The following is a 16,677-nucleotide window of genomic DNA, read 5'->3' on the forward strand; positions in this document are numbered from 1 at the left end:
GGCCCCACGGGGTAATGACATAAGTCTCTTCCTCATGGACCCTCCCAGCCCCACTCCTCTCCTCCCCCATGCCCAGCCCCCAGGAAAAATATGTGCCCCTATATACATGTTTTTATGAAAAATTTTAATGATTATTTTTTCCAGAAACAGATTTGGAAAATATCATTGATGATTTTATTTCCATTAAAGCCAAGAAAATAAAATTATAAATTCTGTTTTAGGTATAAATAAAATATTTAATCTTAAAGTAATATTGTGGGTTTTAATATACCTACTTACAATTTGTTCGATGTTTTTTCAACTACTTTAATGTTCTGTAAAAAAAAATTAACCTTTAAAAATACATAAAAACATATATAGGAGTGGACATTTTTCCTTTTGCTTCAGGGTCCAATATGGCTCTGCAGGGCTCTCTTGGATCTTGTCTTTATTTAAAATTTTGATATTCTGTTCATTATGGATTTTTTGGCGTAACTTCGATTTTTGAAAGTATTGCATTAATATTTACCTTGATTACTGATTTTTTTGGCATCACCTTAAATCTTACACCTGAGGTGAGTGCCTCATTTGCCTCACCCTAATCACAGCCCTGCAATTATGTTCTAGCTTCAAGGGCTTCCTGGGCCCATCATCTTCTGGAGGAAGCACAGGCCCTTAGGCTGGCGTTTGGCACCTGCCCAGTCTCCCCACCCCATCTCCCCTTCCCTGCTCCTGCTCCACTGAACTCCTGTGGTCCACCAGCCCATGTTCCCGGGCCTTATACACACTACAGTCCCTGCCAGAACGAGCTTCCACCTCACAACCCCCTCTTGATCCAACATCGTCCTTGTGAACATTTCCCATGGCTCCTTTCCCCCTCTCAACCCCTCTCAAGACCCCAAATTGATCCCATGCCCCCAAGAGTGCCCCCTGCCATGTTAGGTCAGATGCTTCTCCCTGGAAAGGACCACCTTCCCACTCACGTCCAGCCCAGCACTGGGCACTTAATAAATTTGCATGACTCATGATCATTAACACTCTCCCCCTCCCCCCAAGAAAGGACAGCTGGGGCCTGATGCAAAGATTTATTGCTGAGTCTGTGTATCTAGCTGAAGGGAGTGCAAATTATTCCCTGGCCTTGTTAGACGGATGCTCCTTGCCCTCGACTACAGCACAGGCCCCAGCCCACGAGCATCAGCGAGGACTTGGTGCTTGATGAGGAAGTAGGGAGCAGGGGTGTGGGGACATGGATGCCTTTGTCACTGATGGTTCAGGCATGGACCTCAGTTTTTCCCACCAGGGAATGGGCCCTGAATGGGAAGGATGAGAGAAGCTGCTGGCAGGGACAAGAGGGTCACCTGGGTTTGCTTATGACCCTACCTGGGGCAGACCCCTCTGGGCACAATCTGGGCCTCCTTCCTGTCCCAAATCCCCTGCCTGGGGCTGATCGATGGGAGCTGGACTCTGCTCCCAGCCACCCCTCAGGACAGTTCAGCCATTGGCCACAGCTGGTGTCAACAGTACCCTCCCTCAACAGACTGGCCTGGAGTACTGTGGGTGTGTAAGTTAGTAGGACATGAATACAGTGTCCAAGCATGGAGGGGGCAGAGCCTGTGGGTGAAGGGGTTAGGATATGTGGGGAAGGGTCCAGCTTGAGTCTCTTCCTGGCACCAGGAGCTCCCAGGCTTGCCCCCACTCACTAATTCGTCTATACATGAGTTTCACAGGCCAGAGCTAGCTTGGACTTTGGACCCCTAAAGCTGCTGGGTGGGGCAGTCACTGGCCACTGGGCAGATGGGTGTCAGACTCGTCACATGGAGGTGGTAAGGCTAGAATGGGCTGATGGTAAGCAGCAGGGCTGCTTGGAGGAGGGTTCCCTTCCTGCCCCCCTGCCCTTCATGAAACTCTGGGAGGGAGGGCTGTTTGCTGAACCCAGACCCACCAGGTGAATCACTGGCCTCCTGGGGCAGGAGAGCAGCAGGAGATTGGTCAGTGGGGTACTGCTGAGTCACCGTGAGCTGTAGCTGCCCCAAGTCCTGCTTGCTCCTAGCTGGGGCTGGCTGTGGTGGGTCTTGGAGGCCAGTGCAGCCAGGCCGTGAAGGGCAGTGCTGGGGTGGCTGGGGGCACCGGACTCTGGGAGACCTGGGGATCCTGGGAGCCATGGGGGAGGGTCAGTCCCTCAAGGTTAGCAGGGCTTAGGGTTTTGAATCTGTGGCTGGTGGGGCCACAGGCTGGAGCCCAGGAGTCCTGGGGGGCTGATAGGGGTCATGCGGATTGGGGCTACAAGGCGGCAAGGGCTACAGGGTCTCAGGAACGCTTGAGTTCAGGCACCTGTGAAGAGAAAAAGGAACAGAGTCAACATTCCTAAGCACTCAAATAATTGGGTTTAGGCTGAGAGACAGGTGGAGGTGGGCTTGGAAGCAGTGACACCTGGGGAGTTGGGGCGGGGTCAAAAGAGCTTGAGTGGGTGGGGCTTGTGAGCCAAGGGAGGGGCCTATGGCCATGGGGTGGAGCCTGAGGAGTCAGGGTGGGGCCTGGAAGCAACAGGGTCTGGAAGTTGGGGGCCAGACGGCAGGCAGTGGAGTGGATCTGGAGAGCTGGGGAGGGGCCTGCAGTCGAGAGGTGGGATGGGGAGCAGGGGATGGGGCTTGGGGTACTGAGACCAAGAGGCACGACAAGGGAGCATCCCGGCCCGCGAGGAGCCACCTCAGAAGAGGCCGCAGTCTTTGAGGTTCTCCTTGATGATAATGTCGGTGACAGCGTCGAAGACAAACTTGACGTTCTGTGTGTCGGTGGCGCACGTCATGTGGGAATAGATCTCCTTCACGTCGCGTCTCATGTTGAGCTCGAGGAATTGCACCTTGATGTAATTGCCCGCGTCCTCATATGTGTTGGGCCCTGGCGGGGAAGGGGGAGTTCTCACTCCCGGTAGCAAATCCTCCCCGCGGCGGGAGGAGCGCAGGCCGAGATCGTGGGTTTGAGACGCCGCCTGGCGGCGGGCCGAGGGTCTCACCATTGTAGTCCGGAAAGCAGATGCTGAGGTGCGCCTTTTTTATCTTCTCCGAGAAAACGTCCTTCTTGTTGAGGAAGAGCACGATGGACGTGGTGGCGAAGTAGCGGTGGTTGCAGATACTGTTGAATAGGTGCAGGCTCTCGTGCATGCGGTTCTGAGGAGGGCAGAGGCTGTCGGGCACCGGGGACTGCGGCCGGCGGGCAGACCCCTGCTCTCTGGGCTCCGGGGCCTCCCTGCCCAGACAGCTCCAAGACTGTCTCCCCCTTCGCCCCCCTGAGCAGGGCAGCAGGCTGCCTCATCTCCTCCTTCAGACCGCTCTGGGTCGAATGTCCTCTCTCAGATGCTCCTCGCGCCCGCAGCGCTGTCTCTGCTTTCCGCTCTCCTCCTCCCCGCTCAAACGCTCAGGCCCTGCTGGAGCACTCACCACTTCGTCGTCCTCCACAAGCACCATGTCGTAGGCGCTGAGCGCCGCGATGAAGATGATGCAGGTCACACCCTCGAAGCAGTGGATCCACTTCTTGCGTTCTGAGCGCTGCCCGCCCACATCGAACATCCTGCGGGGCCGTGGGAACCTGAGCCGGCGCATCGAGTCCCCTGGACGTGCCCACAGGCATCCCCTGGTTTCCTAATGCTGGCTGGGAGGCACCCCGATGGGAGTGGCATCCGGAGGGGCCGGGCATTTCTGCGGGCGGGTTGTCCGAGAAGGGGCAGGGTCTCTCGTAGGGATGGGGCCTCTGGGATCAGCCGGGGCCTCAGGCAGTGAACTTGCGGGCAGGCCCCCGGAGAGCGAGAGCTAGGGCGCGGGGTCGTACCGGAAGTTGAGGTCCTTGAAGGAGAACTGCGTCTCAATGATACCAGTGGTCTTGACACGCGAGCGCAGCACGTCCTGTTCAGTGGGCACGTAGCCCGGGGTTACCAGGCGCTCCAGGTCCGAGAGGTAGCTGCGGGAGATCCGGGGTGTGGGTAGGGTTGGGTGGAGAGGCGTGGCAGGGCCCCGCCCGCCCCGCGCCCCGCCTGTGCTCTCACTAGCCAGCAGAGTCGTTGAGCTGGTACTCCGAGGCGCGATCGAAACAGGCCTGGATACCCGAGTCCTTCCACAGACGCTGGATGATGTCTGACATCTCCTTGGGCATCGTGCCCTCCTCGATGGTGTCCGCCATGTGCATCAGCTTCCGGGCATCGTCCTGGGGGGGGGGGCAGGGGAGTGGTTGGTGGTGACCATAGACTTGGGCCCAGCCTCGCACCTCGAGTCCCCAGAAACCCTGTTCAGCTAGACTCTTGGCACACCTGGCGCGCGGAGTCTCCATACTGGATATTGAGCGTGGTCATGGCGCGCACGATGGCCAAGATGGACTGTAGCGTGTTGCCATATATGATGGCAATGAACTCGAGGCACTCTTCCAGCGAGTACCCATCCTGGTGGATGATCCTGCGGCCGTGGGGAGCCGGGTCAGCGCCTCTTGGGTAGGTGGGGAAGGACAGACCTCGTGCGTGTGCCCACCCCCAGGGGCCTCGGGAAGGGCAGGGGCACTCACTTCATCTGCTTGACAATGGTACTCTTCCCGGACTCACCGGCACCTGGAATGGAAACCCTACCTCAGAGACGCGCTGACCGCACTGCCCCCTCTATCACACCTGTTTTCCCCCCAACCCCCAAAGTCAGGTCATGATGCCCTGGCGGCAAAACGTAAACGTCGGGAGTGACAGAAGGGGGCTGACGAGGGGAATCGACAGCCTCGACTGTGCTGAGGAGACTTCAAGACCCTGGTATTTTCAGTCTTTTATTATTCTGAGGACAAAAATAAAGAAACCTGGAGCTCCACCTTGTGGAAGATTCTGGTACTGCATGCATGGGACTATTTGAGCCAGGTCAACCCCTGCTTTTCACCTGTGGTGGGAGGAAGTGTCTCCAAGAGGCTCAGAGGGAATTAACACCTTTTGCTGGGGGAGAAGACAGAGCTAACAGCCCCTCTGAGCCTGTTCTCATGCGGGTGTTGGGCACAGTTAACGGAATTTCTGGCTTAGCCTCTCTCTCTTCCCTGGGGTACTCTGGCTTGGTCCCTCTGCCCACATCCAGCTGTCTGGCTGGACCCTGGAGAGCCTGGGTAGAGCCTGCACTGCCCTCTCAAAGCAGCTCCTTCCCTTGGGGAGAGGAAGTGGCCTTGGGGTACTAGATCAGCCCCATCTCCCCTCACTACCCATGGGACCAAGGACATGGCTTTATCTATTCCTGGCTGGGCCTTAGTACCCCCTACCCCCTTTAATTGTTCTGCAGGTCTGTCAACAATAAAGCTCGGGAAACTGAGGGTCATTGTCTGTGGATCTGGGTGGTCCTACAGGCTGCCCACTCTCAGGAGGACTGTGACCTTCTCCTTCCCAAGGGAGCAGCCTTGTTGTGGGGCTCCCAAGGAGGCCCCTGGTTTCTGAGCCCTGCCCAGCAGGCCCATCAAGCCAAAGGCTGGTGTTTGAGGGAGCGCAGCCAGGGCAAAACTAGGCCTCGTACACACATCTCTACAAAAGTGAGATTGGCACACACTTCTTGGGAGGGGAGGTTGCCTGAGGCTGGGCCCTCTGGAGAGGGGTTCTGTGGGATACCCAGCCTTAGGGAGCCAAGGCAACACTTGTCAAGGCTTGGCCAGGGCTTGCTTGGCCAGGGCTCCCACTCTGTTCCCTGCCAGGTTGCAGGCTCATTCTGTCTCCCAAGTCACACCTACTTCACAGAAGGGCCACCTGCCTGCCCCTGGGCCTCTGATTAGTAGCAGTGGCCTCACCTCAGCCCACACCCTTACCCAGAAGCAGCAGTTTCACGGTTCGAGCATCCTTCTCGGCATCTTCTTTCAGCTTCTTTTCCAGCTCCCTTGAGTGCTTCTCCTCAGCGCTGGCCCCAGCCCCCATGGTCCCGGGAGGAGATGAAGGAACAGGGTGGTCAGTTGGCTCTTCTGGATGCAGGGGATCCCCAGAGCCAGGCTCAGGCCAGCCTCTGGCCTCCCCAGACACCCTTCTGACCTCAGAACTGGCAATCAACTGGCTGTCCACAGACCTGTGCAGGCCCTATTGGGGCTGCTTAGTAGGATTTGGGGGTTGTTGGTACCCAAGAGCCAATCAGAGACAAGGACAGGTGAATCCAGCTCAGCCCCCAGCTGCCCTAATCAGGCTGGCATGGCCCCAATCCCTCAACTGCTGACTCCGCAGCCCCTGTACGCTGCCCCCCAAACCCTCTGGGAGAGACTCTGGAGGTAGTCCTGCCCTGCTCCAGAGCAGGGAGACATGTTCCACAGGATCCAGGCTCAGAAAGGGGAGGAGAGGGCCTCAAGTTCCAGGGTGGGGGCATTGGGGGGTAGGCCTGGCAGCAGGGAGTAGAGGGAGAAGCATGCAAGGAGCACCTGACCCCTGCCCAGCACTGGGCTCAGCACTGCTCCTTACCTAGCTCACACCAGCCCTGGCGGATGGGTACCCACATCATTTTACTGATGAGGAAGTGGAGGCTCAGAGGGTCACACAGCAGGACGTAGTTGAGAAGGGCTGGTGACTCTGAACCAGGGTTCCATGCTCAGCAGGGAGTCAAGAGGGAAAGGTGGACATTGCATTTGCCCTGTACCAAGGTCTGGATCTGACCTGGTCAAGGCCTCTACATGCCTCCATGATTCCAATGGACTTGGGTGGGTGTGCATGTCTGCTACGTGTACTGGGTGTGTGCATGTATACTTTACTGGTACCAAGCAAGGCAATGACATGACACGTTTGTCTATGTATACTTGTGTGTTTATGTCTGCATTTTTATGCCTTTGTGAATGCATGTGTGTGTCTATGCTTGCCTGTTTGTGTACTGTGTGTGCATGTGCATGGATGTGGTTTTGTGCATTTCTCTTCATGTGCAGATGTGTTTGTATGTGTACTTTATTGTGCTAAAGTGGGTTAATATGTGCGTGTGTGTGCATGAATGTATAAGTGCATGTATATGTGCATGTGTGTGTGCACTTGCCTGTGTACATGTACATTTATGCATGTGTCTGCCTGTATGTGTGCACACTTGCACATACCTGTGTCTACGTGTACCCATGGTGCAACACTCTGACCTGCGGAGGTGGCCAGGCTCTTCCAGGGAATGTTTTACAGGCCTGTTATCAGATGGGAAAACTGAGTCCTGAAGCAGGTCTGGTGTTCCCAGGGGAGGAGCAGATGAGCCCCACTCCTCTTCTGTCCCCTGTCGGTAATCTAGGACCTGCCTAGGGGTATCTCCAGGGCATGCCGCCTCAGTTTAGGGTCAGAGGTCTCTGTGGGGGTTTAGATGGGACAGGACGTGCTGCTGAGTGGAAGTGGTTCAACTGAGCATGTAATGTTGAGCTCCAGCCTCTGGAGATTTGCCACCTCCCATCAGAAGACCCAAATCCTGGGCTCTCAAGGCCCCTTCTGGCTGAACTCCCCGGAAACCTGGCTGTCTTAGGACTCAACTCTTGCGTACCTGGGGTGCCAGGGCCCCAGATACTGAGCATTGAAGACTGTCCCTAGTGTTGGGAAAGCTGGACAGGTGCATGTAAATCAATGAAGTTAGAACACACCCTTACACTATACACAAAAATCAACTCAAAATGGCTTAAAGACTTAAACACGACACCATAAAACTCCTAGAAGAGAACATAGGCAAAACATTCTGACATAAATTGTACCAATATTTTCTCAGGTCAGTCTCCCAAAGGAATAGAAATAAAAGGAAAAATGAACAAAGGTGACCTAATCAAACTTAAAAGCTTTTGCACAGCAGAAGCAAGAACAACTACAATTCTGCAGCCTGTGGAAGGAAAACCACACTCACAGAAAGATAGACAAAATGAAAAGGCAGAGGACTTTGTACCAGATGAAGGAACAAGATAAAAACCCCAGAAAAACAACTAAATGAAGTGGAGATAGGCAACCTTCTAGAAAAAGAATTCAGAATAATGATAGTGAAGATGATCCAGGACCTCGAAAAAAGAATGGAGGCAAAGATCGAGAAGATGCAAGAAATGTTTAACAAAGACCTAGAAGAATTAAAGAACAAACACCTAGAAGAATTAAAGAACAAACAGAGATGAACAATACAATAACTGAAATGAAAACTACACTAGAAGGAATCAATAGCAGAATAACTGAGGCAGAAGAACAGATAAGTGACCTGGAACACAGAATAGTGGAATTCACTGCTGTGGAACAGAATAAAGAAAAAAGAATGAAAAGAAAGGAAGACAGCCTAAGAGACCTCTGGGACAACATTAAACGCAACAACATTCGCATCATAGGGGTCCCAGAAGGAGAAGAGAGAGAGAAAGGACCCAAGAAAATATTTGAAGAGATTATAGTCGAAAACTTCCCTAACATGGGAAAGGAAATAGCCACCCAAGTCCAGGAAGCACAGAGAGTCCCAGGCAGGATAAACCCAAGGAGAAACACAGCGAGACACATAGTAATCAAATTGATAAAAATTAAAGACAAAGAAAAATTATTGAAAGCAGCAAGGGAAAAACAACAAATAACATACAAGGGAACTCCCATAAGGTTAACAGCTGATTTCTCAGCAGAAACTCTACAAGCCAGGAGGGAGTGGCACGACATATTTAAAGTGATGAAAGGGAAGAACTTACAACCAAGATTACTCTACCTGCAAGGATCTCATTCAGATTCGACGGAGAAATCAAAAGCTTTACAGACAAGCAAAAGCTAAGAGAATTCAGCACCACCAAACCAGCTCTACAACAAATGCTACAGGAACTTCTCTAAGTGGGAAACATAAGAGAAGAAAAGGACCTACAAAAACAAACCTATAACAAGTAAGAAAATGGTAATAGGAACATACATGTCGATAACTACCTTAAATGTGAATGGATTAAATGCTCCAAGCAAGAGACACAGGCTCGCTGAATGGACACAAAAACAAGACCCATATATATGCTGTCTACAAGAGACCCACTTCAGACCTAGGGACACACACAGACTGAAAGTGAGGGGATGGAAAAAGATATTCCATGCAAATGGAAATCAAAAGAAAGCTGGAGTAGCAATATTCATATCAGATAAAAGAGACTTTAAAATAAAGAATGTTGGGGGCTTCCCTGGTGGCGCAGTGGTTGAGAATCTGCCTGCCAATGCAGGGGACACGGGTTCGAGCCCTGGTCTGGGAAGATCCCACATGCCGCGGAGCGACTGGGCCCGTGAGCCACAACTACTGAGCCTGCGCGTCTGGAGCCTGTGCTCCGCAACAAGAGAGGCCGCGATAGTGAGAGGCCCGCGCATCGCGATGAAGAGTGGCCCCTGCTTGCCGCAACTAGAGAAAGCCCTTGCACAGAAACGAAGACCCAACACAGCCAAAAATAAATAATAAATAAATAATAAATTTTAAAAAATAAATAAATAAAAAATAAAGAATGTTACAAGAGACAAGGAAGGACACTACATAATGATCAAGGGATCAATCCAAGAAGAAGATATAACAATTATAAATATATATGCACCCAACATAGGAGCACCTCAATACATAAGGCAACTGCTAACAGCTATAAAAGAGGAAATCGACAGTAACACAGTAATAGCGGGGGGCTTTAACACCTCACTTACACCAATGGACAGATCATCCAGACAGAAAATTAATAAGGAAACACAAGCTTTAAATGACACAATAGACCAGACAGATTTAATTGATATTTATAGGACATTCCATCCAAAAACAGCAGATTACACTTTCTTCTCAAGTGCACACAGAACATTCTCCAGGATAGATCACATCTTGAGTCACAAATCAAGCCTCAGTAAATTTAAGAAAACTGAAATCATATCAAGCATCTTTTCCAGCTGCAACACTATGAGATTAGAAATCAACTACAGGGAAAAAAACATAAAAAACACAAACACATGGAGGCTAAACAATAGGTTACTAAATAACCAAGAGATCACTGAAGAAATCAAAGAGGAAATCAAAAAATACCTAGAGACAAATGACAATGAAAACACGACGATCCAAAACCTATGGGATGCAGAAAAAGCAGTTCTAAGGGGAAGTTTATAGCAATACAAGCCTACCTCAAGAAACAAGAAAAATCTCAAATAAACAATCTAACCTTACCCCTAAAGGAACTAGAGAAAGAAGAACAAACAAAACCCAAAGTCAGTAGAAGGAAAGAAATCATAAAGATCAGAGCAGAAATAAATGAAATAGAAACAAAGAAAACAATAGCAAAGTCCAGGACCAGATGGCTTCACAGGTGAATCCTATCAAACATTTAGAGAAGAGCTAACACCCATCCTTCTCAAACTCTTCCAAAAAATTTCAGAGGAAGGAACACTCCCAAACTCATTCTATGAGGCCACCATCACCCTGATACCAAAACCAGACAAAGATACTACAAAAAAAGAAAATTACAGACCAATATCACTGATGAATATAGATGCAAAACTCCTTAACAAAATACTAGCAAACAGAATCCAACAACACATTAAAAGGATCATACACCATGATCAAGTGGGATTTATCCCAGGGATGCAAGGATTCTTCAATATACGCAAATCAATCAATGTGATACACCATATTAACAAACTGAAGAAGAAAAACCATATGATTGTCTCAATAGACGCAGAAAAAGCTTTTGACAAAATTCAACACCCATTTATGATAAAAACTCTCCAGAAAGTGGGCATAGAGGGAACCTACCTCAACATAATAAAGGCCATATACGACAAACCCACAGCAAACGTCATTCTCAATGGTGAAAAACTGAAAGCATTTCCTCTAAGATCAGGAACAAGACAAGGATATCCACTCTCACCACTATTATTCAACATAGTTTTGGAAGTCCTAGCCGTGGCAATCAGAGAAGAAAAAGAAATAAAAGGAATACAAATTGGAAAAGAAGAAGTAAAACTGTCACTGTTTGCAGGTGACATGATACTATACATAGAGAATCCTAAAGATGTCACCAGAAAACTACTAGAGCTAATCAATGAATTTGGTAAAGTTGCAGGATACAAAATTAATGCACAGAAATCTCTTGCATTCCTATACACTAACAACGAAAGATCAGAAAGAGAAATTAAGGAAACAATCCTATTCACCATTGCAACAAAAAGAATAAAATACCTAGGAATAAACCTACCTAAGGAAGTAGAAGACCTGTACTCAGAAAACTATAAGACACTGATGAAAGAAATCAAAGATGACACAAACAGATGGGGAGATATACCAAGTTCTTGGATTGGAAGAATCAATATTGTGAAAATGACTATACTACCCAAAGCAGTCTACAGATTCAATGCAATCCCTATCAAATTACCAGTGGCATTCTTTACAGAACTAGAACAAAAAATCTTAAAATTTGTATGGAGACACAAAAGACCCCGAATAGCCAAAGCAGTCTTGAGGGAAAAAAATGGAGCTGGAGGAATCAGACTCCCTGACTTCAGACTATACTACAAAGCTACAGTAATCAAGACAATATGGTACTGGCACAAAAACAGAAATATAGATCAATAGAACAGGATAGAAAGCCCAGAGATAAACCCATGCACATATGGTCAACTAATCTATGACAAAGGAGGCAAGGATATACAATGGAGAAAAGACAGTCTCTTCAATAAGCGGTGCTGGGAAAACTGGACAGCTACATGTAAAAGAATGAAATTAGAACACACTCTAACACCATACACAAAAATAAACTCAAAATGGATCAGAGACCGAAATGTAAGACCGGACACTATAAAACTCTTAGAGGAAAACATAGGAAGAACACTCTGACATAAATCACAGCAAGATCTTTTTTTGATCCACCTCCTAGAGTAATGGAAATAAAAACAAAAATAAACAAATGGCACCTAATGAAACTTAAAAGCTCTTGCACAGCAAAGGAAACTACAAACAAGATGAAAAGACAACCCTCAGAATGGGAGAAAATATTTGCAAATGAATCACGAACAAAGGATTAATCTTCAAAATATATAAACAGCTCATGCAGCTCAATATTAAAAAAACAAACAACCCAATCCAAAAATGGGCAGAAGACCTAAATAGACATTTCTCCAAAGAAGACATACAGATGGCCAAGAAGCACATGAAAAGCTGCTCAACATCACTAATTATTAGAGAAATGCAAATCAAAACTACAATGAGGTATCACCTCACACCAGTTAGAATGGGTATCATCAGAAAATCTACAAACAACAAATGCTGGAGAGGGTGTGGAGAAAAGGGAACCCTCTTGCACTGTTGGTGGGAATGTAAATTGATACAGCCACTATGGAGAACAGTATGGAGGTTCCTTAAAAAACTAAAAATAGAACTACCATATGATCCAGCAATCCCACTACTGGGCATATACTCAGAGAAAACCATAATTCAGAAAGACACATGCACCCCAATGTTCATTGCAGCACTATTTACAATAGCCAGGTCATGGAAGCAACCTAAATGCCCATCGACAGACAAATGGATAAAGAAGATGTGGTACATATATACAATGGAATATTAGTCAGCCATAAAAATGAACGAAATTGGGTCATTTGTAGAGACGTGGATGGATCTAGAGACTGTCAAACAGAGTGAAGTAAGTCAGAAAGAGAAAAATATCGTATATTAACGCATATATGTGGAACCTAGAAAAATGGTACAGATGAACTGGTTTGCAGGGCAGAAATAGAGACACAGATGTAGAGAACAAACATATGGACACCAGGGGGGAAAGTGGCGGGGGGTAGTGGTGGGATGAATTGGGAGATCGGGATTGACATGTATACACTAATATGTATAAAATAGATAACTAATAAGAACCTGCTGTATAAAAAAAATAAATAAAATTAAATTTAAAAAATAAAAGCTTTTGCACAACAAAGGAAACCATAAACAAAACAAAAAGACAACCTACAGAATGGGAGAAGATATTTGCAAACGATGCGATCAGCAAGGGCTTAATTTCCAAAATATACAAACAGCTCATGCAGTTCAACAACAAAAAAACAATAATCCAGTTGAAAAATGGGCAGAGGAACTAAGTAGACATTTCTTCAGAGAAGACATACCGATGGCCAACAGGCACATGAAAAGACGCTTAACATCGCTAATTATTAGAGAAATGAAAATCAAAACTACAATGAGGTACCACCTCACACTGGTCAGAATGGCCATCATTAAGAAGTCCTCAAATAACAAGTGCTGGAGAGGGTGTGGAGAAAAGGGAACCCTCCTACACTGTTCGGGGGAATGTAAGTTGGTGCAGCCACTATGGAAAACAGTATGGAGGTTCCTCAAAAAACTAAAAATAGAGTTGCCATATGACCCAGCAATCCCATTCCTGGGCATATATCCAGACAAAACTATAATTCAAAAAGATACATGTACCCCTATGTTCATAGCAGCACTATCCACAATAGCCAAGACATGGAAACAACCTAAATGTCCATCAATAGATGAATGGATAAAGATGGGGTACATATATACACTGGAATACTACTCAGCCATAAAAAGGAACGAAATGATGCCATTTGCAGCAACATGGATGGAACTAGAGATTATAATACTAAGTAAGTCAGAAAGACACTTATATTTCACTTATATGTGGAATCTAAAATATGACACAGATGAACTTTCATGAAACAGAAACAGACTCACAGACACAGAGAACAGACTTGTGGTTGCCAAGGGGGAGTGGAGCGGGAAAGGGATGGAGTGAGAGGTTGGGGTTAGCAGATGCAAACTATTATATACAGAATGGATAAACAACAAGGTCCTACTGTATAGCACAGGGAAATATATTCAATATTCTGTGATAAACCATAATGGAAACGAATATTTAAAAAAAAGAATGTATATATAACTGAATCACTTTGCTCTTCAGCAGAAATTAACACAACATTGTAAATCAACTATACTTCAATAAAAAAATTCACACACACACAAACACACACAAAGGCTGTCCCTAAACGTGTGGGAAGTGGATACTGGCTCTGTGAGCTGGTGGCTTCAACATCTACTCTGTTGGGTGAGGGGGGATCTGTCCAGGAGCAACAGATCATTTGTGCCACTTTCAACCTTTAGGCCCCATTCGTCCTCTACCCCACCACCATGCTGTAAGTGGGCCCCGGGAGTCTCTGCAGCCCCTACACACTGCCCAGGGGGTTGGGGTGGTGCAGGAGCCCAGGTTTGTTAAACCAACAAGAACCTGCTTTCTACATATTGGGTTTACTTAAAGTGGGACCATTCCACTGCCTCCCCATCACCACCTGGCTCCCCTTGCCTGCCAGGTATGGCCCTAAGCCCTGCTGGATCCGTGCGCCTCCATAGCTATTGGCTTCCCCTGCCAGAGCTTGACTCGTTAAATTTGGCCTGGGGCCCCCAGCACCACTTCCTCCTCTCCAGCAGCTCCCCACATATCCTGGTCTTCCCTGCCTCTGGACATTTGCTTGTGCTGGACCCTCTGCTGAGATCTGGCTGGAAGGATGCAGGAAGAATGGGAATTTTGTTGATTCCCAGGGCAGGGGCAGCTGAACTGTAAGGGCTGTGGATTTGTCTTGCCAATTCTGAGTCCTGAGTTCCTGGCAAGACACAAAGCCAAGTGAGAAAGCAATGTGAACGAATGATCAAACAATTGAGTGAGTGAATGGACGCTGGGCTTGCAAAAGAGACCGTGGGGGAACTGGTGGTCAAGCCACATTGGTGGGTGGCGGGGGGGGGGCAGGAGGGAGAGAATCTGGGTATGGGCTGAACCCCCGTCCTCCCTCCTTTGCCAAGGAGAAAGCCAAAGTCCAGTCCCAGAGCCAGTGTTTATTAGCAAGATGGAACCCAAGGGCAGGTGTGGCCTGAACAGCAGAGGGCTGCCAGGAGCCCCCACCCACCTACCCAACTGCCCCCCAGAGCTATTTACACCCATCATCTGAAGTGGTGGGCAGAAGGGAGCCCTGGGGAGCCCCTGCAGGCCCCAGGCCTCCACCATGACCCCCTCTCCCCTCAGCCTGGCCCCTCTGCTTTTCTCCCAGCCCCTGCATCACAGCGGCACGGAGAAAGCAAAGAGGTAGAGTGGCCAGGCAGGGAGGGAAGGAGGGGCTGGAGGGGCTGCCCCACCCAGGCAGGGCTCCTCTTCTCCTGTCCCCAATAAATAGAGAATAAATACCCAGGAAAGGGCTGGCCTTGACTGAGTGCCCCTCTCCCAGGCAGGAGCCGGCATCCTGTGCCAGCCCCTTCTTCCCTTCTCTGAGCGCATCTGAGCCCTCACCCCCACCCCCGGTCTCCAAAGCAGTCCTCGCATCCACATGTATGCCAACAGCACACATGGGCGAAGGTGTACAGTCCGTGCCCCATCCAGGTAGAGCTTGCTCCCTCCCTGTGTCCTGTAGATCTTGGCGGTGGCTGTCGAGCAGGTAGACTCCCAGCTGAGCCTGGGGACTGTGTGGTCCTGGCCCGGCCCAGCCAACTGGCCGGGCCTGGTTAGGTGGGCTCCGTTTTCTGCCGTCTCTGACCAGCATGGGTCTAAGTTTTGGATGATGCTGCCGCTGAGGCACGCTATTTACAACCCACCAATAAATACTGTCTTTGCAGGGGCAGGGTGTATATAGAATATAGATATTTTATATATATATATATATCTTTTATATTAAAAGGGACGAGGACTAGGCCGGCCCATCGCAGGGCTCAGACAGCAGGCCTCATGTGTCCGGCGGGTGGTGGCGGCGGTTCCGGGGTTTTTTCTGGTCCTGGGGTTCAGGAGGCCTGGGTGCCCCTGGGGCCTCCCTGGGACTGGGGGGCACATGGCGCCAGTAGCCCTGGCAGTACTGGTGGATGAGGCCCACTTCTGGCTGGGCCAGGAGCTGGGCCAGCTCCTGGTAAGGGGGTGTGGGGGGCCCGGCGCCTGGGGGCGGTGGGACGCTCACAGCTGGGGGTGGGAAGAGGGCAGCATGGACGGCGTCCTGGACCAGTACATGCAGCTGCACTCGTGTGATGACATGCTTGAAGTTGTTCTCGGTGGCTGTACAGGAGTAGAGGCCGCGATCACCAAGCTGCAGGGCGCGAAGCAGCAAGCCCTGTTCCGTGCGCAGGAAGCGGTCGTCTGCACGCATCTGTGGGGGCAGGGGCTGGGGCTCAGGGGCTGCAGGACCACCCTGTTGCCCCGGCCAGCTCCCCGATCGGACCACCTCTGGGGCCACCCCATGCAGGGGCACCCATGTAGAATTTCCATATACCAAGAAAAACAAGTTTCCATATAACATCTGAATAATAAACACTTCCATTTCAGGAGGAATGACCATAAGGGGATTCTGTACAATGAGAGAATTCTGGAGCACACACACAATTTCTATTTAATGAGAATAAACAGATGTTGGGGCACCCTCATAGAATTTCCATGTAGAAGGGATTGCCTAGAAGGTATTTCCATAATAGGAAGGCTACCCCACAGAATTTCCATATGCTGGAACTCATCCACGCGACATTTCCATACAATGAGGTATACTGACAAGAAAGTACACATATGGAATTCTCATATAAAAAGGCATGCCTACAAGTAGTTTCCATGTAATATGGACACCCCACAGAGTTTCCATATAACTGGTTTCACCCAAATGATCTCCACATAGGGAAGGGAGCTTGGAAGGACTTTCTTAGAATGAGGGCTGCCCCAGTTTGGTTTCTATACCACATTTCACCCACGTAGAATTTCTACTGTACAAGGGACTCTCCC

The 16,677-nt window shown here is 49.1% G+C and overlaps 2 protein-coding genes across 10 annotated transcripts in view; both read right to left on the reverse strand.

Annotated features, from left to right (window-relative positions):
- Positions 1–1,050: 1,050 nt before the first annotated feature.
- Positions 1,051–14,606, reverse strand: GNAT1 (G protein subunit alpha transducin 1). 2 transcript variants are annotated; one of them, XM_082345611.1, is made up of 9 exons: positions 5,782–14,606; positions 4,528–4,570; positions 4,280–4,421; positions 4,019–4,176; positions 3,805–3,933; positions 3,417–3,546; positions 2,993–3,146; positions 2,686–2,877; positions 1,051–2,310 (listed from the first exon to the last, which is right to left on the reverse strand). In XM_082345611.1, exons 1-8 carry the CDS (start codon positions 5,885–5,887, stop codon positions 2,687–2,689), a joined length of 1,053 nt encoding a protein of 350 aa, XP_082201737.1. In that variant the 5' UTR covers positions 5,888–14,606; the 3' UTR covers positions 1,051–2,310; position 2,686. The 2 variants fall into 2 exon arrangements, with proteins under 2 accessions (XP_082201737.1, XP_082201738.1); XM_082345612.1 differs by lacking the exon at positions 2,686–2,877.
- A 142-nt stretch (positions 14,607–14,748) lies between these two features.
- The window catches only part of SEMA3F (semaphorin 3F), a 28,713-nt gene continuing 26,784 nt past the window's right edge, over positions 14,749–16,677 (reverse strand). For 7 of the 8 annotated variants that reach the window (XM_082345603.1, XM_082345607.1, XM_082345610.1 and 4 more), the window contains one exon: positions 14,749–16,057. In XM_082345603.1, the coding sequence (XP_082201729.1) occupies positions 15,647–16,057 (411 nt within the window). In that variant the 3' untranslated portion in view covers positions 14,749–15,646. The remainder of the gene's footprint in view (positions 16,058–16,677) is intronic. The other variant, XM_082345608.1, reaches the window with a different exon arrangement.

This window comes from Balaenoptera borealis (assembly GCF_965194805.1).
Source record: "Balaenoptera borealis genome assembly, chromosome: 12".
Classification (NCBI taxonomy): Eukaryota; Metazoa; Chordata; class Mammalia; order Artiodactyla; family Balaenopteridae; genus Balaenoptera; species Balaenoptera borealis.

Coding starts and splice junctions, on each gene's coding strand:
- GNAT1 (XM_082345611.1), bottom strand. CDS start 5,887: ATGGGGGCTGGGGCCAGCGCTGAGGAGAAGCACTCAAGGGAGCTGGAA. Junction 3,934..4,018: donor CTCAACGACTCTGCTGGCTA/GTGAGAGCACAG, acceptor GATCTCCCGCAG/CTACCTCTCGGACCTGGAGC. Junction 3,547..3,804: donor TTCAAGGACCTCAACTTCCG/GTACGACCCCGC, acceptor ACGGCCCCGCAG/GATGTTCGATGTGGGCGGGC.